The following is a 24929-nucleotide window of genomic DNA, read 5'->3' on the forward strand; positions in this document are numbered from 1 at the left end:
AAGTTGTACTCAATATTGTATAGTTATAAGTGAAATTCTTCTCCGATGCCCCAAATGTGAAAAACAATTGAATTCAAATGAATTTTCACAAGAACAAGGTGTATAAGTTATGATGTTGTTAAGTGAAGAACGACCCTTTGTGACTTTTGACACACTAGGGCCTATGGGGGGTCACAAATCTTGTGACCGACTCAGGATGTATACATAAAACTAGTACTTAGTCAAACAACCCAACAAATATTGGTAACGGTTAGAAATAATTGTTAAACCGTGATTTCAAATTTTTTTTCTTTTCTTCCTATGAAGCTTGACTATGTTAAAACTTATTAATTGAAGTTAAAACCGAGTTAAAATTTGTTTGATCTAAAGTAATTTATTTTGGTCCGACCCATTTAATCCGGATCAGATATAGATCCAATTTTGATTGGGTTTCATTTTGAAACCGTTGCATACACTCCATCTGTTCACCCACCAGCTCCCAGTCAACCACTCCCGGCGAGAACTCTCCGGCCTCTCCAGATTTCACAAGAAAGATCGCGCCCCTGACAAAGTCGCGAGCGGTGAGTCGCGACTTTGGTCTGAAGAATGCCCCCCACATGGTGGAAGCCGCCGATAACGGTTGTGTCAAGCAACTGGGAGAGGAGAGAACACTGTGGACGTCGGAACTCGAAAGGGCGGACGTTGGATTACGCAATGGCGGAATTGGGGCCATGTGTGTTCTGTCAGATTGCTACTTCTTCCACCTCTACCCAACTCCTGCACTCTGTGCGATATTAAAGGATCCTTCTACCTTCCATTTTTTGTTTCTTGCATTATTTATGTATTTCTGAATCACTTGTGTCTCGTGCAGGATGAGAAGGTTGTTGCCTTCCAAGATACCAACCCTTCCGCGTTCAAGTAACTACCTAAAACTCTATCGTTCTAGTTTTGGTTGTCATTGCGTCTCTTAATTTCGATGAAATATTCTTGTTGATGTAGCCAAATTTGTACCGTTTTATTCAGATTGCTATTGGAAAGATTACCAGAGTTTATAGTTTTGCAGACTTGTTACTGAATTAAAATCTGTAGCTGGGGCAGTTCCGACTTTTGTGGAGTTCTGGTCTCTTTGTTGCTTCACTATGTTATTTGCCTTCGCCAAGCATATTATTCTGGCGTACTGTAGAAAATGAGGCAGTGAGAAAGCATATCTGCAGTGTTAAATTGCGTTGCGTGCAGAGTGTTAGGTTAGGGACAGCTTAGAGTTTCTGAGTTTTTGAAAAGTTGGATGGTTTGGGAGATTTTTGATCCTTGCTTTCAAAAGATTGCAACTTTTCAGACACGAGGAATCTGATGAATGGATGGAAGGTGGCTTTCATCTCCTCCAGCCAATAACAAATCCAAATCAAATCAGACTTGGACAGAGTCAATCTCAAGAACCCTAGAATTGGCAATGAGATTTGAAAACTCACTGGTTGAATTGTTTTTCGGTCACTACAACGTTTTCTTTTGCCCTGGCTTTAGAATCATCTCATTCCTTGCCTGAACCAACCTTCCTAATGAATTGGGATCACTCTCTGCTCATTACAATCTAAATCAACCTACACACTTATCCAGTTTCCAATTATTTGAAACTATGATGGAAGCTTTTACTATTTTGTAACTTGTCCGGTTCGAGATTCCTTTTCATTTTTTCTATGCATTTCCTCTTAATATTCTGACTTCTGTTTATGTACATGAATCCCATAATATGTGTATTTGTTAATTTTAATTAAATAGAAATGCTCCAGAAGCACAGCCTCCAGTTTCTCTACTTTTTCAAGCTTGCAGTTTTTATCTATATTTTGATTGTATTAGCAAATCTACGAAGGCAAGCATGTAGTTTTTCTTTACACTATATAATGGGCATCTAGCTATTCTTGCTGCCGGGTTTATGAGACTCCTCCGCCAAACCCAGAAGTGTTCTTGCAAACTGTTTCAAGCAATCAAAGTGAAAGCTCTAGAATTTGCCTCCCTCCAAATGTAATATCAGATATTTTATTACTCTTTATTGGGTTGTAGAAAAAATGGATTCTATAGCTTTTAGTTATCACATAATCTAGTACAAAAACAACAACATAGTCTTATTTCAACTTGATGAGTTGGCTCATGGATTCTTGCTCTTCAATCAGCTCCATCTGAAGTGTTAAGCATGTCTTTCCTCATCACTTCTACCCTTGTGATTTTAGTTCCCTCAATTTGAATTAAATCACTCCTTTGTACCAGGGAATTTCTAGGCACCTGTACTGCTGTACGTTAAACGATACTCTCTAAGCCTATCTTTTATCTGGCCATTCCTAACTTAGTTCGAATATGGTCATTCCTAACTGAATCCCTCCAGTTTTTCAACACATTCATCTCAACATCCTTATCTCCAATGTTCAAAATTTTATTTGTGTCACACTTCTTCACTGCTTGACAATCTGCACCATACACCATAGATGGGCAAACCTTGGTGCAACAGCTAAGTTGTGCTCCTGAAAACTGTTGGTTCTAGGATAAAAAACTTAGAAATAGCCTCTCTTGTTTAGCAGCAGGGGCAAGTCTGCATACATGTGCACCGCTCGTGAACTGGGATGCTTTTATTGTGATATAGATATTGCTTGATGTTAAGAGCTATGATGTAAGACAATGGGGGAGGCTTCCTATCATGGTTTCCTTATTGCTTCATGTCGTTAGTTGTTAGTTCCCTAATCTAAGAAAATGTCTTGTCTAGGCTTAATTAGGTGATTTGTGTTCCTTTTATAATTCTATTTGAATCAATATAAATATATATTGGTTTGTAAACTAGATGCAACATTCTATCACACAGCCCTTCTTTTCATTGTTCACTCTTCTCCCCACCTCCCTCCTCTCTTTTTACTATTTATCATGCACTGTTACAGGTTCTGGGATTGTTTTACAACAACAGAGCTGTTGTAACCGCTAACTGATTCTCTCTGTAATAGCCATTTTGAGGGTCAATTTAGGTTTCTGGTTTCAAGAAAGAAACCCTAATTCAGTGAAGAACTAGGATTTTATGAATCAATTGAAGAAAAATCATTCATGGATTGGTCTTATATCACTACTCTTTTTGCTTTGATGTCGTCTGTTACTCTAAATGATTTCGGTTTTGAAACATTGCTTCCCATAAGTCGAATGGATTGCTGCTAACAAAAAATTATTTTGTTAAATCCTCATTTTGTTTTTCTGTCAAAGGCTACACAATTGGGTCCTTTGCTGTTATTTGTATACTGTTGTTGCTGCTGTCTCTTTTTTCATCAATTGCTACGTGCTGCTATAGTCAAAGACATCTCTTGTTTTCTAATTGGTATGTATTTATGCTGATTGAGTGTTTCTATAAAGTGAACAATAGCTTCCTGATCAAGGAAATACTGGTGATCACTGGCTATGATTTACTGCAGCTACTATCTTCAGTTGTATTAGTGTAGGTGCTGATTGGGCACCTTTGTTGAATCATGTTTTCTTCTTACTAGTGCCTCCAGATCTGAAAATACCAGTTCATGACAGTGGATGTTGAGTTAAGTTTTGTGATTTAAGTGGAGTGTTGGTCACAACTACTACAAAAAAGCTCCAATGAAGATTCATATTTCACATGGAGGAGTGTGCATCTTTAGGTTGGGTGTTCTTTTGTCGTTTGACCTGGGGTTGAGCGCTAGGTCTATCCTCCTTCACTTGGGACATGGGAATGATTTTTACTCTTTTTCAAAAAGGGTCTGATCGATTTGAATCTGTCATAGTGAGATCCAAGTCATCCAACTATGATTCGTCATCAGGTCAGAAAGATCGAGATTGATCCTTTGGAATCTCTGTTCGGATTCCTTGGCTGTTATCACTTTAATCCCGAAAGCTTTGTGCACAAGGCCCTGGATCACCACCGTATTTTTAGTCAATAGTCCATAGAAATGACTTCAGGGAAACCATAATTGTGACTGTGCCCCTGAGGTGTTACTTTCTTCCTCTATCATTTTCACAGATTTCTCCCCTCCCTACGTGACATGCCCCAACTTTTTATTTTTCTTCCACTATTACCCACCAACTTCTATTGTGAAGATTATCCTCCCACATTTAGATAGTAATTCTGTCATCTCCCATTGTTTCATACTCCATCAACGGCTACTTGATAATTCTGGTTAACGATCAAATTACTGCTACTGCCTTGTACTTCGTATTTTATTGGCAAAAACATATAATGGCTACTCCTGATTGACGATTAGGTTTGGGATCTTATTTTATGGTGCTCTAGCTTATGATATTTGTTGAGATGTCACTCGAAATGTTTATTATTGGTTGGTATTTGTTCATCTGTGATGCTACATATGAGGGGAGATTAAACACATGGTTTGAGATCTCGATCTCGTCCTAGAACTCGGCCAGCCAAAAAACCGAGATCTTGCCTAGCCGAGATCTAGTAATTTTTTTAGGCTCAACTTGAGTGAATTCAGGGTCCATCTTGGTAGGTTTTAGGACTCAGGTTGGGTTGGAATTTGGTATTTAGTCTATTTTAAGCCTTTGAAACCGAAATGTTGAAGGAAGGAATGAAAACATGTAGACTTATAAAACATGAAATACACAACCTCATTTTGGAAGAGTAGACTTTTATCCTTTGCGGGGCAAATGGTTCTAATTAAGTTAGTTCTCCATTTATCCTACCTTTACTCGTGTGACATTTTTGCTCCCCCTGAAGCTACAATTTGAGCCATGGAATCCCTCTTTTGTGTGTTCCTCTTGGAAAGGGCAAGAATCCCCTAGATTCCTTCATCTCGTCAGCTAGCCCTCAGTTTGTCATCCCATCCTTAAAGGTGGCCTTGGCTTTTGTCAGATCTAGGATGTTAACTGTGCTTGCATTTTGAAACTCATCTAGAAAATCTTTTCCAAGCAAGTCTCTATCTAGGCTGAGTAGGGCTACTCGAACCTTTTGAAGGAAGATTCCATTTGGACTACCCTTTCCCTAACCCTTCTTGGGTTTGGAGAAAGCTTCTTCTACTCAAACCCCTTGCCCTCCTTGCCTTCCACTTGGTTTGTCGACGGGTCTTCCACCTTCTTCTGGCTGAACCCTTTGCATCTTGCTGGTATTCTCTTCAATCTCCTATACCCGCAACAAGTTTATGCCACCCACATTCCCAAACTCACCCTCCTCTTGGAGTTCATCTTAAACTGTTCCTAGATCCCCCTCTCTCCCTTGAGTCTCAATCCTTACTTGTCCAACGTCTCCCCTCCCAACCCTTGAGCCATGACCTCACCACCTAGCTTCTTACCTCCTTTGGCTCCTTCTTTTCCTCCTTTGCTTGGAACCTAGTTGGGTTCCCTTCCCCCATTGTTGCCTAGACCCCTTTGGTTTGGTTTAGAGGCTACATTTCCCACCATTCATTCACTACTTGGAGAGATTTCACCCTTTGTCTCCCCACCCAGTCCTTTCTCTTGAGCTGCCATCTAAATGTTGGCCCCAATTGTGCCCTTAGTTGGAATAACCCCCAAGATGTAGACCATCTCCTCTTTCTTTGTCCCTTCTCGCTCCTTGTCGGCAACCACCATTACCTCCATTTGGCCTTGCTCTAGGCGCTCCTTGGGTTTCTCTCGGGATTGGATGGGTTTTTGAGACACTTTGTAGGATCCTCCATCTATGATACGGTACGTAAGTTGGTGCTCAATGTGTTGATCTCTCACCTTTGGTGGGAGCATAATTTGAGGAGATGGACCTCCAAATCTAGATCCTTAGACGTGATTTGGCGTGTTTAGATGTGATTTGGCGTGATTTGCTTTGATTTATTTTATAAACTCCAGTCTCTTCCACACCCCCTAGTTGTGAATTCCCCAAGGAACATGAATATTGTTGTTTACAGGGGATTAAATTCCACATACCTCCCGAGCAGAAGATTGTGATTGCTCCCCCTTCCTCTCCCTCTTGCTTCTCCCTCTTGTACCTTCTCTTTGCCCTTGTTGGGGCTTTTGGTTAATGATTATTTCATTCATCCCCAAAAAAAATACACAACCATTATCTTATTTTTTACCAAATATATTTTTTAATTCATAAAGTCGATAAATTAATTTCAGAAAAATAGTTCTGTTTCCATGAAGTGTGAATTGGGCAAAGCTTTTCAACATACATTTAATCCAACATCCAAACACCTAATTTAGAACATAGTTTTTGAAAGAAAGAAAGTAAACTTGGGAAGAACACTCACCTTGTTTGAAGAATGACTTTAAAATCATGAGATCCTTGTTGATTAGTTGTTGTGATGAGCTAAATGAAGTTGATGCAGCCTAGGGGGAGATCCGAGCCCTTTATGATGAAAAATCTGGCCAAGAGATGAAAAACAACAAAGGCAGCAGAGGTTGAGTAGAGAGTTGGTCGAGACAGTTGTGACAAGATATCTCATCTTGACTCGACGAGATTCAATATTCAAAAGAGGTTGTTGGACCAAAAACTTAGTCAAACCAAGTTCTCGACTTGACCACGATCTCGTTGAGATTTCATATTCTTTTAATTTTGTACCACATCTCTTCTTGAGGTCTCACAAAACTGAGATCTCATGAGACATTGAACCATGATTAAACATTCCTATTGTTTGTGAGGATGTATACTGCCAAAAGTTTTATCTAAGACATTTTTTATGGACTTTGTAGTTAGTCTGATTCGCCTTCCTCGAGATAGGCTTTTTGTATAGCCATTGGAGGTATACTTTTATGGTTTATTTTTTAATTTTTAATTTTTTTAATTTTTTTAAAAGTTATTGAAGCCTCACTTTTATGGGTTTTTGTGTAGCCACTGGAGGTACACTTGCAATTTGATTTTTCACTTAGGATTATCTTTTGGTATTGATTCTTTACTTGGTTCTACATTTTATTTTCTTCCCTGGGAAGAGCCATTAGTGTCAGCCTGTTGCCATTTGGATTTTCTTGAGTTGCTATTGATGATGGATTTATTATAAATTCTTAAATGTTGCTCGTAGCTTGTTAGTGTCTATGAGAATCGTGTTCTAAATTGTTGCTGCCTTCCATACTTGTTATTGTTTGTCCAAGCTGGCGTTTTTTTTTTTTTTTTTTTTTGGATTTTTGTATACTCCAACTTGAGGGGGAGTGTTAAGAGATATGATGCAACATGACAGCGGAGTCCGTCTATCATGCTTTTCTTATTGCTTTATGTCTTTAGTTGTTAGTTTCCTAATCTATGTAAGTCTTGTTTTTAGGCTTAATTGGGTGAGAGTTATACTCTCTTTATAATTAAGTTTTGACTTATTATTAATACCTATTGTTTGGTAGAATAAAACATGGTATGATAGAACATAACATTCTATTGCAAAATTGGCTTTCCTTTCAGTTCTCTCTCAATCGTTTAAACTTAGCAATCACTTCCTTTTATATCTTTCTGTGGTGATTATCAAATCAATTTATAAATTTATTTTGGTGAGCATTTATACTTTGATAAACTGGTAGGCATTATCTCGTCATACCTGTGGAGCACATTGCAACAGTCAAAGACCTCCAAAGGAGAATGGAAGATTATCAATTGGGTACTGTTCTGAGAATAATTATTGTATAACATTGATATATTTACCTGTCTTCTAGTTAATCCAATTTATATTTGTTCTGCAGTGAGCCATATGTTGGATGTGGGACAAGCTCTACTACATAAAGATGCTCCAGACTCCAAGCAGTACAGGTATTGTTTCTTCAACAGAAGCACAGATTTTCTTTTTTGATTGTATATGTGAATGCCTTGAATCCTGTTATTCTCATTTTCTGTGTAGCATTGGTATGGGTCACTTACTGTCCATGTCCTGTGGAATGGTTTTTTAAAGGAATTCTAGATCAATGTGGTTAAATAAAGGCAAATGAGATTCTTGTTACTGCATTCTCGAGTAATGAAGGTTCTTATGCAGTTTCTTTGTACAATTTTTTGGTTGGCTATTCCTGCTTCGTCTCATGGCTCCAAACCCCGATCCTCTTCTCTCTCTTTCTTCTTGAGCCCATTTGGATCCGGTTATTTTGAGAGAAATTAGGAGCAGAATGAAGGAGAGACGAAGAAGAAGAATTGATTTTACTGTGGAGGCTCAGATGGACCTCAAAATAACTTCACTGTATATAGGCTGTTTTACAAGTTGAATCGGTATACCAAAACAAAGTAGAACCCAAATAGGAAAAGATCTCCAAAGTTAGATTGGACTTGAACACCTAACTGCCGCCTCTTGTGCGTACTCTTGATGGAACTTTCCTTTCCCAAAATGCACTTCTAACATATCCAAAGGTTGATGTCGAAGCATTGTTAACAAGTTCTGGCATGCACAATCAGGTTGCTTTGGCAGTTTGGAATTGCTTGCTTAAGAGCATGCCCATTGTTTTGTCATTGGATCAAATATCAGCAATATAACATATTTGGGTTCCTGAAAATCTGGAGATCAAGAAAATGAACATCCATTGCTTCTGGTTAAACCTATGGTATTCCCATTCTCTTTCTTTCTGTCCCCTTGTCAACTTCAAACTCTCTGACTGCTAACCTGATATGTATCCATCTTTGTAATCTTGAACAAAGTTCAGAATGGAAGGGAGAAACATGGTAGTGGACTGTGCAATTGGACATGGATTTAATTGGTCACTCCCAGCAACTGGTAATTTACATAGTAAGTGATGGTTTTAGAAGACTGATAGTCTTTTAGTTTAGATATAATGAATTCTATTAGCCTTGTAAACCTAATAATTGCTAATAAGAATTAACTAGTTGTACATATTTGTAGATATAACATAGCTTATTTCTAAATTTGGTTTGACTATCGAGTTACCTTCATTGGATCTTTGCTGTATATTTTTGGAGAACTTCACCAGGTTCCTAAACTTTTTTGTATTTCCTGCAGATTTGGCTTTCATCAGCCTCCATTTAATAGTGTGAACCATCTCCATCTACATTGTTTTGCACTTCCCTTCATACCCAGGTAAGCATTTTGCTGTATTACTCTCTTTTAGTGTTGAAGCTTCACTTTTCTTTTCTTTAGGATGTTTGTCAGATAAGATTTATGTACATCTGCTCAATTAACTCTCAAGATCATGAACAGATGGAAATGTATAAAATACACTCCTTTAGGACCCTTTGGATTCATCCGAGCAGAGAAGTTGCTGCAGAAGATAAAGCCATAAGCATCTGACCAGCCATAAATGTGAGTATCAGGTGGTTCTGGTTATGATGTAACTTGTGTGGCCATGACATGTAGGACTTTATCCACTCAATCAAATTGTTGGTTTACTTTCATATGTTTGATGGTAGCATATCGACTCATCTCCTAGTAAAGCATGGATGAGCTTTGATCTTATTGCCTTGCTGTTTCAAATTTGCTAAATGTGAGGTCATTCATATCAGACATGCCCAGGTTGTCAATCCAAGTTATTGTATCTTGCTGTGGTTGCATTTGCGTCTCCTTGGTCAGCCTATCTAACCTAGAATTGAGATCATGAAATCCAATTACTGCTCTCAACTCAGGTATCATGTTCAGGACCATCTTGTATTGCCCTTCTTTATATCTTTTATTCAGAGGTGCTGAAAAATTAGCTTGGTTTCCATGACCCTCATGAAGATTGGTTCAAGCAAGAAACTTTATGCTGAGAATTGTTTGTCTTACAATGTATAACATCTGGTTGGTTAAATCTTCCCTAAAACAAGGGCAGTACAGAAGATTGTTTGTATCACTTACTTGTATGGAATTCCACTAATATTCATATTTAAAAATAAAAATTAAAAAAATCCTTGAGTCAGTGATCAAATTGCTATTGTTTTGTTTCTTTTTATTTGTGCTACTAGATGGGCAAGTTTGGATTTCTACATAAAGCTTCAAACTTATCTGTATAGTTGTTTGTTGTTTACTTCATTAAATATGGTATTTCTATTGCTAAGCAGCCCCCATGGCGTATCTCATCAGGTGTCATAATCATGAGTTCCACTGAAGTTACCTTTATCCTTGCTGTGGTAATGGCTAACTTTGGTAGACAATGGCTTGAACTATTACCTATCACGTTTTTAGATTGTTCTCCTATTTGAACCTGCTCCAGTTTTTTTAATTAAATTAATTGTTTTGGATTCCTATTGCAATTGGGGGTTCTGTATTAGGAGTAACTAATTTGGATTTTCTTTAAAGAAAAATTGGTTGTGGAATTCTGCAGCCACAGGAATGGGTGGTCTTCTTTTCTGATGTGGCGCATGCAATATGTGAAACAATAATGAAAAACCAGTTTCTAGGATAAGGGAAAGGAGCTCCCTTTTGGTAGTGTGATATTCTTTGATTTTCTTTGGGATTTTCCTGGGTTTTCTCTTGGTTTTACACTCCATAATATAAGAAAAGCCATGAAAAAACACTATTTTCTGGAATAAGGAATGGTGTTTCCTTCTGGGGCATAGTTTCAGTTTTCTTAGATTTTACTTAAAGAGTTTTTGTTTGTCTTCCTATTTTGTACTATTCATATTTGATTAGCGAAGTGTTTGTTCAGATCATCAGCTGTGGATATGGTTAGTTACTATATTCTATGAAAGTAAGGATTGTAAAAGTCTCACTTTGATGTGCATCTGTAGTCCAATTGTCTGGTCCAAAAGACCATCTTTCTATCTGACATCTGAATCCCTTGTGGGAAATGTAGTAGAGCTTTTGTTTAGCATCTGAATCACTTTCTCAAATTGAAATTTGTCACTGCTCTTTAGTCAACAATCCATTTCATGTTAATCGACCATTTCTTATGGCAAATGAAGTAGTGTTGTATAAATCTGAATTCTTGTCTTCAATTGGTCATGCTCCTCATCTGTCATTTTGGATAATCTAGCAACATAAGCCATTGAATCTGCCAAAATGGCTGTTTCTATAGTTATCAACAGTAAAAGACTAGACTTTGAACAGAATGCCAGATTCAAATATACAAAACATGTGCGTTTGCATGTGTATTTTTACCAGTCCCATGAGCACCATAGCAGCAGTACAATCGGTTTACACCATTCCACGAACATTGACTCCTGTTAACCCAGTAGTCACCAAGGATCTTCGCTGTGGACAGCCCAGGCTCATACAAGGACATCTCCTCAGAGGCCACTGTTGCCTCCTACAGCAGCCCCCACAGCAACTAGGCCGACATAATGGCGCCAAGCAGGCAGTGTTACAATGTGACCGAGGTAGAGGCTGTGGCTAGCTAGACGGTTGTTACGGGTACAATTTTTATTGCTTTAGTTCCGCCATGTGCATTATTTGACACTAGTGCATTTCATTGCTCTCTCCTTTTGCAAGATGATTATGCGTTCATCATAACATGGAACGAAGTTTCGGAAAAATTCGCCGGTTCGCCAGCCGGCGAACCTAGCGAACCGGCAAAGTTTCGCCGAAACTTCGGCGAGAAATTATAATTTTCGTTGGCATTGGCGGAGATGGCTGCTGCACAATTGAAAATAAAAATAAAAAACAATCACATGTGACCTGACATAGTGACATCACAGCGCTTGGGAGAATGGGAAGGTGGGATAATATAAAAATCAAAACTGAGTGGGAATTTGGGAATTGGGATAATAAATTCTAAAACTCAAAATTGTCCAAATCACTTTAGGTTTCGTGAACCGTGAACCTTCATCTTTGCAGATGCAGTCATGGAGGTGAAGCGATGGAGTGGAGCAGTAGAAGTGTTCGTTGCAAATGGAGGTTTTTAGACGATTAGTTGCTGATGGAGGTAGATCGTTTTTAGGCTTGGTTCGTTGCAGATGGAGTTGGAGCGGTAAAGGCTTGGTTCGTTGCAGAGGTGGTTTTTAGGCTTCTCTTCTTCCCTGAAATTCTCTATTCCTTCTCCGACGACGACAACACTCTGGAGCTTACAAGAAGAAATAAGAGCAAACAAGTAACGAGTTCGAAAACGAGGAGAAAAATCACAAACCATTGCCAACACTGTCAATTCCTTGTTCGATTCTCTTGTTTTTTTTGCATTTCTTCCCTTCAAATGTAGGGATTTCATTCAAGATTAGGTTTTTAAGGCTAGGGTTTGAGATTTTGGGAATTGTTAGGGTTTATTTCTTCTGTTAATGGGGTTGGATTCTCTGGTTTTCCATTAGAAAATGACGGACACGATTCTCTTGTGAAGCCTTGTCTTGGCGGCAGAGCAACCAGGGAGAAACAGAGGGGACCGAATGTTCGAGAAATTGGCCGGATCTCGCCAGTTCGACGAGAAAAGCCGAGATATCGCCGAGAAATCGGCGAATTCTTGGCGATATCCGGCCAATCTCGTTTCGCCCCACTTTCGGTTCGCTGAGTACCGACATCAGCGAATTTTCGCCGAAATTACCTTCCATGCATCATAAGGAATTGGTGCTGAGACCCCCCCCCCCGAGCACATGTTAGTCGGTTGGATGAGGCATGCAAATTAACCATGCCAGTTCAGATCGAAGGACATGAGTTGATTGCACATTTAATATTGCTAGACATGCTTGATTTCGAAGTTATCCTAGGAATGGATTGGTGAACCACACATAGGGCCCCCCACCGATGTCCAACGTATCAAGCTGAGAGGAAATCAAGTCTAGTGAGGAAAACTTTAATGGTCGAGCCTATCTTAGGTCAAACTATAAATACCCCTTACCTCCCCCCCCCCCCCCCCCCAAAACCCCAACATTAAGTGGTAATTCTTGACTACTCTTCTCACTTTTTATTTTGATAAACGAAGATTAAAATGCATTAACTACCTTGAAAAACACATACAAATATTATCTATTGTGCTATTACAGTCATCCATTAGATTAGATGCTAATTCAGTTATTTTTTCAAACCATGATTGAAGCATTGGGGATGGGAAGTAGCATACTTCATTGTTTGTGTTGTCTTAGCAACATTAAGTAACATATATATATCACCAAAAGGCCATGTCCCTGCTAATGGTTTTGGTAAGAGATTTGGTAACCCATGGTAGTTTGTCCAAATTTCCCTTATCTCCATCCCACCGAAGTAGCATGGTCGGCACCTGTTTGTATTCCAAAAAGTGTTGTCTCCAGAATTTCCTTAGATTTTTTCTTTCCAAAATTGATGAACTATAGATGTCCAGCTATGTACATCCCCATGCTCCATCCTGTAGTCCTTAACCGCTAGTTAAGAATCCCTGCACATATCAAAACATTATTGTTAAGTCTGTGGAATATTGCTACACCAATTATCTTCAAAATTTGTGGGTGAAGTTTGGTTTGTTTGTGTTACAAAGTTAGGAATCTCCATCTTTCGTAGCTTTAAGGCTTCAATCCATTGATTTACATTTGCTAATACTTTGACGGGGTTGGGTGTTTTTGGAGAAAAAACTTTTACATTTCTTTCTTGCCAAATAAAGTAACAAGAAATGATAAAAATCGATAGAAACCATTTGCAATCAGACATTCAATTGAGAGCAGATATTATGACACAAACTCAGCATTGATGTGTCACTCCAATTTTCCTTGCGTAGCCCCAGTTGGCCCGTAGCATGGATTCTTTTTATCCATCACAAGATATAAAGATATGTCATGTTGTTTCAATCTCCTTCCCGCATAAGCCACATTCCGGTTGAATATGCGACCATTGCACTATTGTTGCTTGAATCAGTAATCCTGCATTTAAAGCACGCCAAAAGAAAACTTTAAATTTGGGAAGGATCGGTAATTTCCACAATTGCTTCCACCAATCTGTGAATTGATTTTCAAGGGGTGAGAAACGTTATTTGATAATTTCTCGAAAGGCCTTCTTTACTGAGAATTCTCCATTTGGAGACAGTAAAGAAGTCCAATAATCAAATTGATCCGAAAGTGATGTTATTACAAGGGTGGGGTTGCGTGAAGGTGAAGAAGTCTCCCTGTTTAGGCTTTGCATATCGTTTGCCACTTCCTCCACCGTTGCCTGCCGGGGCCCTCTTATGAGATTCTGTACAGATGTCAAACTGTTTGCTTGGGATTGTGACCATGGGTCAAACCAAAAAGAAATTTGAATTCCATTCCCCACTTTGTGAAGCACCATTGTTTTTAACTGCAGAATGATACTTGTAATGCTTTTCCATATCCAAGATCCCCCTTTTTTTTTTTTTTGTAGACCTTAGGATCAAAGATAGTTTGGTTCTTGAAGTATCTTGCTTTAAGAACTTGTACCCACAGCGCCTCTGGTTGTGATAGAATTCGCCACCCTTGTTTTATCAGTAGAGCAGAGTTGTAATCTTCCATTCTCTTAAAGCCCATTCCTCCTAATGCTTTTGGTTGACATACTTTACCCCATACAATGAGATTCATTTGTTTGCTCTTGTTTGGTTGTCCATTCCAAAATCTCTGACAGATGGAGTCACTCTTTGTGCATATTGTCTTTGGAAATCTAAGACATTGCATTTGGTAAAGCACCATTGACTGAAGTGCAGCTTGCATTAAGACCCCCCATCCTACATAAAGAAAGGTTCTTAGCTTTCCAGCCTGCAAACTTTTGAGACATTCGATCCATCACACCTTGCAAAACTTTTGCCTTTCCTTTGCCCGGCATCAATCTCGTTCCCAAATAATTGGTTCCCCCTTTGATTTATGATACCCTCAATATCGAGAGTATCATGTTCCGCTCTTCTCTAGGAACATTTCGACTGAAAAAAGCCCCACTTTTTTCAAAATTTATCTCTTGCACTGTCAAATCCGCAAATAATTCTAGTACCGCTTTTAGTGCCAAAACCTCTTCCATTTTTGCCTTGCAAAACAAGAATGTGTCATCTGCAAAAAAGAGATGTGAAATCTCGGGGGCGCCCCTGCCGACTTTAATTCCACTTAATAGTTTGAGAGCTTTGTACTCATCAAGAAGATGAGAGAGGACCTCCATAATAAGCAAAAAGAGGTAGGGGCTAAGGGGGCACCCCTGTCTCAAACCTCATGATCCAAAAACCACTTATATGGGGATCCCTTAATTTTGACCGAAATCGTGGGGGATGAAATTATCGCTTTAATGAGCAAGCACTACTTATTATCAAACTCTAGATGTTGGAAAAGTTTAATCAAGATGGTCCTGTCCGCCCTGTCATATGCTTTAGACATATTCAGCTTTAAGGCTATAAGACCTTTCTTGTCGCATGTCTATTGCATATAATGAACCTATTTGACTACTCTTCTCACTTTGCCTAATTATATAGCTTAGACTTCTAAAGCCTAGAACATAGGGTGGTATTCTTTATCTAATCTGACTTTGGCATCTGTGGTAACTAGCGATCTTGGAGGTCAACTTGTTGTGGTTGTTTGTTCTTTTGATACAAGTTTAGCTTGGTCTACTAAGGCTCAACCCTAGTTCAATGAATGAGTCATATTTAGTTGCAATAAATCCATTATCAAAAATGTATTTCATCTTATGATTCATGTATCTTTGAACTTTTTCTTTTTGATTCACCAAAGGAAGGATCCATTAATATAATCATCATCATAGAACAAAATTCCATCGAAACTTGCGAAATTTCCACCGAAATTTTCCATTTTGGAAAATGCGAAACGAAACTCATGAGGACTGAAAAAAAGTCCTCAGTTTCGATCGAAACTGTCGAAACTTGTCGAAACCTCGAAACTTGTCGAAACTTGGTTCAACCTAGTTGGACCAACTGTTCATGAGGAAAAAAAAATTCCCAAATTTCTTGGGAAACTTGAGAAATTTCATGGAAACTTAGGACTTTTTCTTGTAAATTTTGTAGCTTTCCCAAATTTTCAATTTTTTTGTTTATTTCATGTTTCCCCAAATACCCACGACAAATACCCCCTCCATCAGAACTTCCCTATCCAAAGTGTGTATTCCCTCAAGTTGGTTATCTTAAGCATATTGATGACCAGACTCATAAAGTTACAGTAGTTGATTAACTTGACAACCATAGGCATAAAATGTCATAGGATGTCTATGTTCGTTGGTTGGAGGAGATGATGTTACATGCATGGTACTACTCAGCTCACAGGATGAATCCACTCTTGGCACTCCTCTTAACACTAAGTTGTATTTTCCTTTTATTGTCAACTATTTTGAAGTTAAAAATTATATATTGAATGTTATGTGCTTAAGTAGTTAAGTTTATAATGTACTTTTTGGACAATTCTACATTGATGTTATGTACATTGAATGACATATCTACATTGATTTTTTTAGCAAAATACAACAAATGCATTCTTTATGCTCTAATTAGCTTAAATACAGGATCCCACCCCAAAATACTCTCTAAAACCTGTCGAAACTTGTACGGAAAAGTCCTCGGTTTCCTCGAAATTTTCCAAGTTTCCACCTAAGTTTCCCATTTTCACTTGGTTGAAACTTGAATTTCCCTCGAATTTTTTACCATGATCATCATACATGGTTGACATAGCATGTTGACATAGATTTAGTATATTAACAAACCATACATCAACCACAATATCCCACTCCAAACCTTTTGAGACTAACCCAATAAGATGGTGAAGGTTGTCCATATGGCCATGGTTTGAGGTGTCTAGGGATAGCTAAAAATAAGCTGCCACAGTTAGTTATCACCTTAATCCTAGATAAACTTTCCAAAATACCAAATTTTTTAGTAGCTACCACTGCAACAATTGCTGTATGGATCTCTAAATCACCATCTGTTGTGCCTGCTTTTAATAAAATACTCCTTCATTTGTCAACCGAACAAAAAGCCCAACACTGTGCTTTCAACTGGAGAACATAAACACACATACAATCCATGAATACAACATATCAGAGAAAGGCCAAATGAGATCCTGGGAATGAATCGGTTTTTTTTTTTTTTGAGGAGGATTAGTGTACACTTCATCTGACATATGAGCTGTTGTATCCAATAATTGATCAAGACAAGTTTCCTTTTGGAACAATTTTCTTAGACTTAAAGATTGACTTATTCCCAGATTCCCAAATGTAGTAACAGGATAATAATCATGATAGAGAAAACCCAGTTCCTTAGTGTCAAGTTATTGTGAAAATCAAACAAGAAAAGACAGCTCCAGAAACGTTTTATATTGGGTAAGATTTTAAGATGCCACATTAACTTCCACTTTTTTGGATCCAAGGTTCATCCGGGCCAGCTTGCGCGCACCACGACCACATCCTCAGGGGAGTTTTTATATAATTAATATAAGCGAGGCTTCGCCGCTGGCCCCGAGGGGATTCAAACTCTGACCTCCTATGTGGAAGCGTTGGTCTTTTGTCAACTAAGCCACCCCTCGAGGTTAACTTCCACTTTTTGTGACATGCAAGGGAACGTAGACAGAGACAAGAAGGCACATTTTGTTGAAAAACCACCGATTTTGACGGAGTAAAAACCCAAGAATCCTTATCACAGAATACCTTGACATCAGAAATAGTGGAGCACAAGTGAGGTGGTAGAAGGTTAGAGACAAAGGGATCAGAGGTTCCAAACTGTTCCATGAAGAAAGTCACTACTTTGTAATGACAGAATGCAGAAGTAAAATCACTTGGTAACAAATTCCTTGGTATGGTCTTAAGCCAATGGTTGTAAGCAAAAGAGGCTGAGCTGTTCCTTCCAAGTTCCAATGTTACACACCACTCTTTCTCTAAGCTCCTTTAAAGGCCCTTTAATTTCCAATCAAATACGAGAACCAGATCTCTTGGAGACTTTGGGATAAAAAATAGAGTTAGAAAACTATTTGGCTTTCAACACTTTGGCCCAGAGAGAGGCAGGTTGGGATAAAATCAGCCAAGGGTGACATCTCAAAGAGTTGGTGTTGTAGGTTCTCAATTTTTCCAAAGCAATTTCTATTCTAGTGTCTCAGATTCATAGATAAAGCAGCTAGTCTAGCCTCAAAAGGCAAACCTTGAAGCTTAGACCAAGTTGAAAAGAGGAACAAATCAAAGTCTAGGTGAGAAGCCCAAGCCATTTGGAAATGAAAGTATTTAACCAACCACAAAGCCGAAGGTATATTACAATGAATAATAACGAGCAATGATCTGATATTTAGAAAGCATTGGACATACCTTACACCAGACGTATATTGAAGAATATTATTCTAAATCTTGAATGCCAAATCTGTCAGAGTAACGAAGCCTTTTTCAATTGATGAAGTCTTCTCCAATCTCTTCGTCTTTTCTATTGTACATCTTTCTTGTGGAGAGAGAAGAGAACAAATAACTCAAGTAATTGGAGAGACTTCATCATAGCTATTTATAATAGTAATTTCAAACCCTAATCCACTTCTACAATGAACTGATTTAGTTCATCTCAAACTTAATAATAATGCATCAACCTGATATATTGAGATCCCATCAATTATTAAACCTAACAATCTAAACCTACCGAAGGAAATTTCTGTGCCCTGAGAAGAGGGAAAGTGATGGACCCAATTAGGGGAAAGGAAAATTATATCAATGCCTTCATAATTGAAGTCTTGCCACCGATTAGACCAAGTGAAAGGAAAACCACACGGCCGAAGTTGAAAATCAGAAATACTACAAACCAACTTTTGACTCTCACTGGATAAGAAAAAGAGGCATCCCAATATTATTAACAAACATTCATTAAAATAATTATAAGCATGGAACTATTTATGGACGAAAATAAGTGCAAATCATCGCAATTAGCGGCGTTGATTTCAACTCCCTTCAGAATTCGGCGAGATGTAAATTTACCTTCGGTGATTTGCTTTTTTCTCGCCCAAATCGACGAAAGATCAGGGTTTTTAACTAATTTCACTAACCATAGAGCCTTCCGCCTTCGGCTTCTTCTCCGATCGTTCCCAATCTTTCGATCAACATGTTGCGGAATATAACAGGGGTTCATCTAGTGTTTCGATCTTCACGGCAAAGAACTAGATCGAAATTGGAGCCAGTCCCGACATCTTTTTTTGAACTTGATCGTTCCCAATCTTTCGATCAATTGTTTTTTCTAGTTGCAAGAGCTGTTGAGCATGCCAAAGTTTGTAGTCATGGCGGAGGAGAACCGGCGGCGCCACCAAAGACCACCATTGTCACCAAAAACTCCAATTCTCGCTCGTTACTCAAGCCGTCGATCGAGTTAGACACGGCATGGTCTCTCCACATACACACGATATGCCAGGTAGTCCCTCGTTTCATTCTCAAAGCCCTAGAAATCTCCGGTGACGGCCGCTTTTGGTTTCCTATTCTGGTAGCCCTCTTCTTCTCTCCTCTTGCCTCTCAATCCCATCACCTTCGCTCCATCCTTATCGGTCTCTTCATCGGATCTCCTCTTGACCTTGTTCTGGTCGGACTCATCAAGCATCTTATTCGTCGTGCTCGTCCAGTTTATAACAAGGGAATGCATTGAAGCTCTGAGAACCAAAATCTAGAGACTGCCATCGCCATTGAAGCTCTGAGAAGCAACTGCAGATTAGCAGAATTGCAAAACTAGTTACACGGTTTCCTATTTTTCCGGTGAAATCAGGAATCATATGCCTATGCTCGATGCCCCTTAATTTCTTGATTTCCTCATTTTTTCCAGCGAGAGTCAACCCGAAGGACAATCAGCGAACTTTCGCCCAGATTTTGACCCTCACTGGATACGCCACAAAGAAACCCTCAGAAATCCACCAAACTTTTCCTTGATTATAAGAACAAAGGACAGAGAAAAAGAAGAAATGACCTGATAAAGGTCATCCCAAGAACATAGACCTCTCAAGATCCCGAGGAGTAGCACAGAGGAAAACACAGCTAGAAGGATTTGGTTGCTCAAACTAGCAACAAAAGATATTTTGATATGATGTTTGCTAACAATCATAACCCTCTTTTTTTCCTATGGGACCTTATTAGGATAAAGATCCAACATTCGAAGTAGATATCACTTTGGTGACTTTAGTGATTAGATCGTTAAAGATCTTTCTTCTTCTTCTTTTTTTCTTTTTTTTCTTCTTTTCTTTTCTTATTTTTTCCTTTAAGAAAGAGCACATCACAGTGGTAGGATTTGATGTAAAATGAAAAGGTCTTTCAAGGGTTAGTCAGGTCGATACCTCGCACATTAAAACCCAAGTACGCAACAGATAGAAAACTCTTTACCAAAAAAAATGATAGAAAACTTGAACCCAAAGAAAATGATTTAAATAGAGAACAATCAATCATTTTGGACCCACACATACGTTTAAGTTCTATATAATTGGTCAATGGAGATATTCATCTTTTAATTTTTTTTTCCCCTTTGATAGTAGATAAAAATTAAACTAAAACTTACATGTAGTTACAATTTCTGTGATCATCGGAAGATGCTGGAGTCTCTCCATGTTTAAAAGAGTTAATTTTAGGATATAATTAATAAATATTACGAAGGGATATAAGCTTCATTTCTTAGAGTACTTTTTTTTTTCTTCATCCTTAGTGTCTTTCTTCTCCAGCTAAGATTACATGCATAAAATGTCCCTTTTGATCACATCGGTAACATATCATATCATCATGATCCTTCCTTTCTTTATTATATGGATGATACTTGTTTTTGTTTTAGAGATTTTGTTTGTCCGTGTGAAACCCATTAGCAGATACCTAGCTTGTTGTCTTCAATTAGATTTATAGTTTTGATTCGTTGAATACATATGGAAATGAGGCCTTTTATGGTCATTTCTTTTGCCTGTCACCCATTTTTAATGCTTTAGCTTCTCTTCATTCGTACTTGCACCAGTAAGATTAATGAGCTTTGGTTCTTAAAGAGCCACGCACATTATAGTCAAAAAATCATAGTGTAGCATTTAATTCATCTACCCATCTTTTATAGTTTTCTCTTAAAAGAATAGGGATTGAAGTCAAAGCATTAGCCTGAGCAGATATCCTTAGGTGAGAATAAATGTGCAAATGAGTAACATAAGTGAGAGCACAACAAAAACATTCAAATAATTATGTCATGGTTATATAAAATAAGAATAACATGCCACCCTCAGAGATACATGTATGAAAAATCACACTATACCGAATATGATAGTCAACCAAGTAACATTTTAACATTTGGGTTAAAATGTACAAGGCCTCACAAATAATCTTATAAATATGTGGGATAGCAATAACTTTTGAAATTTTTTTTTATCTTTGGGTGATAAGAAACCCTTGATTACGTTTCTCAAAATATCTTGATGTATTAACCCACTTTAAAAAATTGAATACAATAATAATTTTTAAAAATCTCATTATCTTTGGGCAAATGAAATTCTTCAAATTATTATTCACTCCCATTTACGTGCATATACTATTATTATTTTGATGACATTATCTTTGGACTAATGTCCCCAAACTTTGATTGCTATAGCAGACAATAAGAAAGTGAAATGATGCTACTTTAGCAGATTACACCCATTCTCTTCCTAAATTTGCAGTCGAAGAGTGAAATTACGTACAACATATTAGTACAAAGCACAACCAACTAAGATGTTAATATATAATTATTACAATTATAAAAACAGAATCTTAAACATTCACTGATCTACTCAATAAGTTAAAAATTTTTATCAATCAGTCAACTCATGGATGGAATCCAATTTATTAGAACTCAACCTAAATTAGGTTTATTTGATTTGACTTGGGTTCCTTTGAGCTTTTTTTGATGCCAAATTGAAATCAAAATAACAAGGGTAAATATCACTTACCTCCCCTCTTAGCTGGACAAATAGCACTTATACCCCCTCTTAGTTGGATAATATCACTTACCTCCCCTCTTACCTAGCAAATATATCAAACACCTCCCCTTTGTTAACTCTTTCCGGTTAAATTTAACTTTTACCTACCGTTAAATATTTTTTTAAAACCCCAAACTATCCTTGGCTAAAAATATTTTTTTTATTTTAAACCCTAAATTGCCTTAGTCACCATAATAGTTCAAATACTAAATTACCTTCAATTAAAATAATTATTAAAAACAGAAACTAAAATCCAAATTATCTTTAGTTATTAAAAGCCTAACATACCCTTTTTTAAAAAAAAAATTATCAAATAGTAGTATGTGTTTAATTTTATAAACATACCCTTTCTTTTTTATTTGTATTTTTTATTTTACTTGATGGTAGTACGTGTTTTTTTAGTTGTTTGATAAAAATTTAAAAAACAAAAGGACATGTTGGGCTTTTAATAATTAAATATAATTTAGGTTTTTAATAATTATTTTAATTAGGGTAATGTAGTATTTAACTGTTAGAGTGATTACGGCAATTTAGGGTTTAAAATAAAAAATATTTTTAGCCGAGGGTAGTTTGGGGTTTTAGAAAAATATTTAACGGTAAAAGTTAAATTTAACCGAGAAAGTTAATAGAAGGGAAGTGTTTGATATATTTGCTAGGTAAGAGGGGAGGTAAGTGATATTATCCAGCTAAGAGGGGGTGTAAGTGCCATTTGTCCAGCTAAGAGGGGAGGTAAGTGATATTTACCCAAATAACAATCATTATTTAGTTCAACCGCAGTTGGAGCCACTAGGTAGGAATTTTAATAAGAACCAAAATAAAAACTCAGTTTAAAAAATCAATACCAATAAAAGAATCAAATGCCTATGGGTTTTGATGGGATGATAATCTCAATGAAGCATCCAATTTGAATGTGCTCTCTCTTGTACACAGCAGTGCACATATATGCCAAATACATCATAGAATAATCAATGTTTTCATATTATGTGTGTGAAGGCATGATTTAATTCATAATTGTGGTCTTAATCATACATTTTTATAGTATGAATATATTTTCTATTACAGGGTTTATCAAATATCAATATATTTTGTAAATGCTATTTTTCAATTTCTAGAATGAGTTTATCAAACGCCAACTTGTTCTAATAATGTGCTGGAAATATTTAGAATGAGTTTATCGAATGCTCATTTTCAAGCGAAAAATGATTTCCTAGCACATAAACATGTCAAAACAGTTTTATACAAGAACCACCCAGAATATAAACGTGACCAAATGCATGCTAAGTCTCCCAATAAAACACCTACAACTTTTCATTCTCTTTGGCTTCTAAAAACATGTTGAAGTAGATTTACCAAATACCATGTTTTTTTTTTTCCAACTTCATTACGATTTTATTAAGTAGTTACAAATAGTGCAAGTAGATGGTTCATTCCTACTATTTCTAGGATTATTAGTAGTAGTGGTCCTGTTAAAAGTCTGATTAACATTATTGATACAACATTTTAGCAGTGTGAGAGATTTAAAGTGGAAAAAAAGAAATAGTAGATGTTTGAGCAGAGATGTTTAAAAGAATTGAGAGTAGATCTAAAGGCCATGTAGTGGCTTCTGGCTTAGGTAGGAGCCGAGTTGTTTCTTTACTATTGCACCAAACCTCATCCAAGTGAATTTCCTTTATGGTTGGGTGGTTGAACCCTTCTTGGATCGTCGTGAGCATAACTTCCAGTTCATTTCCATGTTCAATAACTCATGCTTTAAGGAACAACGGTCTTTGATTACTAATAACCCCCATACTCCATATAGCCCTGTCCAGAAATCTATTAAATACCCTTGAACAAAATAGCATATGTGAGTAAAATTGCATACCATAATGCAACAAATGACATAGACATTTATTTCCATTATGACCATTATTAGTATTAATATGTAAGGCATTATGTGAAAAAGTTTGTGGGAATTGGGTTTTTTTTTGGGGAAAGTGGGAGCTTATATTGATAGAGATATATACGAATTACATAATTTTGCATCACTAAAGACAATGTCCATCAAGGGAGAAGGAAGGCCTCTTGGATCAAAGTGCATTTCATCAATAGTGGTTAATAAACCAGCCAAGAAGTCTGCCGCATAATTACTCTCCTAATAGCAATGTGAAAAAATACAATTTTCAAAGCTCCATTTTTTGTAATTTATCTCAGCCACAAGGTCTCTAGAATACCAAGGACATTTGTGAGCACCCTAGATCATTTGGCAGCTTCTTTAGAGTCGGAGTGGAAACGTATTCTTCTAATCCCATGTTGCCTTAGCATCTCAAGGCCTTTTGAAATGGCCATGAGTTCCATCATAAGAATTTGATTCCCTACCATTGCACCAGCCACTGCAAAGAGGACCTCACATTTATAATTCCGACCCAAAAAGCCGTAGCTACCTAAGCATCGTTTGAAAAAACCATCGCAATCGACACATAACCAAGCAACATCTCCCACTTAATTGACTTTAGAATGGGAAGACAATAGTTAACAATAATCCTCCACTTCTCAAAGAAGGACTGATTCTGAGGGTTATCAGGGACTGAAATAGGTATATCTGAGAACCTGTGCCGAGTATCCATAATGATCTTTTGAACAACTTATTCGGGGCGTGGGAATTGTGTTTTTGGTCAAGGATGACCACCACATTCCTTTATGTCCATAAGAAATAGCAAATAATTATATCTCTACTTATATGGTGTCCCACCAGAGAAAAAAAATGACAAATCCAAGATTGAATCAGCCTTGGACAACGCTTGCAACAACTCTCTTTTGCAAAGTAGTTTGATGGAGTCCTTTTTTTACTTTTTGGTTAGAATCCCTAGGTTGTTCTATTTGTGCTGGGACTTTGCTTGGGTCTTACACATTTATAGTCAAGCCAAACACCATTGGCCGTCAGATCGAAATTTCAGTTGAAATTTTGTTTTGGACCATTGAAATTCAACGGTCGAGATTCAATTTCGACCGAGATTTTGGATCTGACGGTCCGAAATCTTGGCTTGACAGTCGTGCGCATGACCCTAGCAATTTCTATCTATTTGATGGAGTCCCTTTTTTTGCTTTTTAGTTACAGTCCCCTCTTTTTTTTTTGAAACAAGGGCTTACGTAAGTGTCCCTAAGCGAGTATTACAATTCAAAAGCCCACGCTGTGTCCTCTGCTTCAACATGTCCCTATTTATTCCTCTTTATCTCCTGCTTGGTCTGGGCGTTGCTCAAGATCAGAATCTTCCATTGCAGATTACGAAGATCATTTGTCCCTCTCCTCTCCTCTCCGGTGGAGGATTTCACACCACTCTTTTGAAGCTCATCCGCTCTCTCTGCT

General features: G+C 37.6%; 1 protein-coding gene across 6 annotated transcripts; it reads left to right on the forward strand.

The window, feature by feature from the left end:
- Positions 1-456: 456 nt before the first annotated feature.
- Positions 457-24893, forward strand: LOC149029506 (bifunctional adenosine 5'-phosphosulfate phosphorylase/adenylylsulfatase HINT4-like). 6 transcript variants are annotated; one of them, XM_089141915.1, is made up of 7 exons: positions 457-765; positions 851-897; positions 7453-7529; positions 7612-7678; positions 8868-8945; positions 9066-9167; positions 24845-24893. In XM_089141915.1, the coding sequence occupies exons 1-6, from the start codon at positions 586-588 to the stop codon at positions 9145-9147; spliced, it is 531 nt and encodes a 176-aa protein (XP_088998041.1). In that variant the 5' UTR covers positions 457-585; the 3' UTR covers positions 9148-9167; positions 24845-24893. The 6 variants fall into 6 exon arrangements, with proteins under 6 accessions (XP_088998041.1, XP_088998040.1, XP_088998038.1 ...); XM_089141914.1 differs by lacking the exon at positions 24845-24893 and adding an exon at positions 10165-11297; XM_089141912.1 differs by lacking the exon at positions 24845-24893 and adding an exon at positions 9368-9755.
- Positions 24894-24929: the final 36 nt, after the last annotated feature.

This window comes from Hakea prostrata, chromosome 1 (assembly GCF_041222555.1).
Source record: "Hakea prostrata isolate BN-2017 chromosome 1, UWA_Hpros_2, whole genome shotgun sequence".
Taxonomy (NCBI): Eukaryota; Viridiplantae; Streptophyta; class Magnoliopsida; order Proteales; family Proteaceae; genus Hakea; species Hakea prostrata.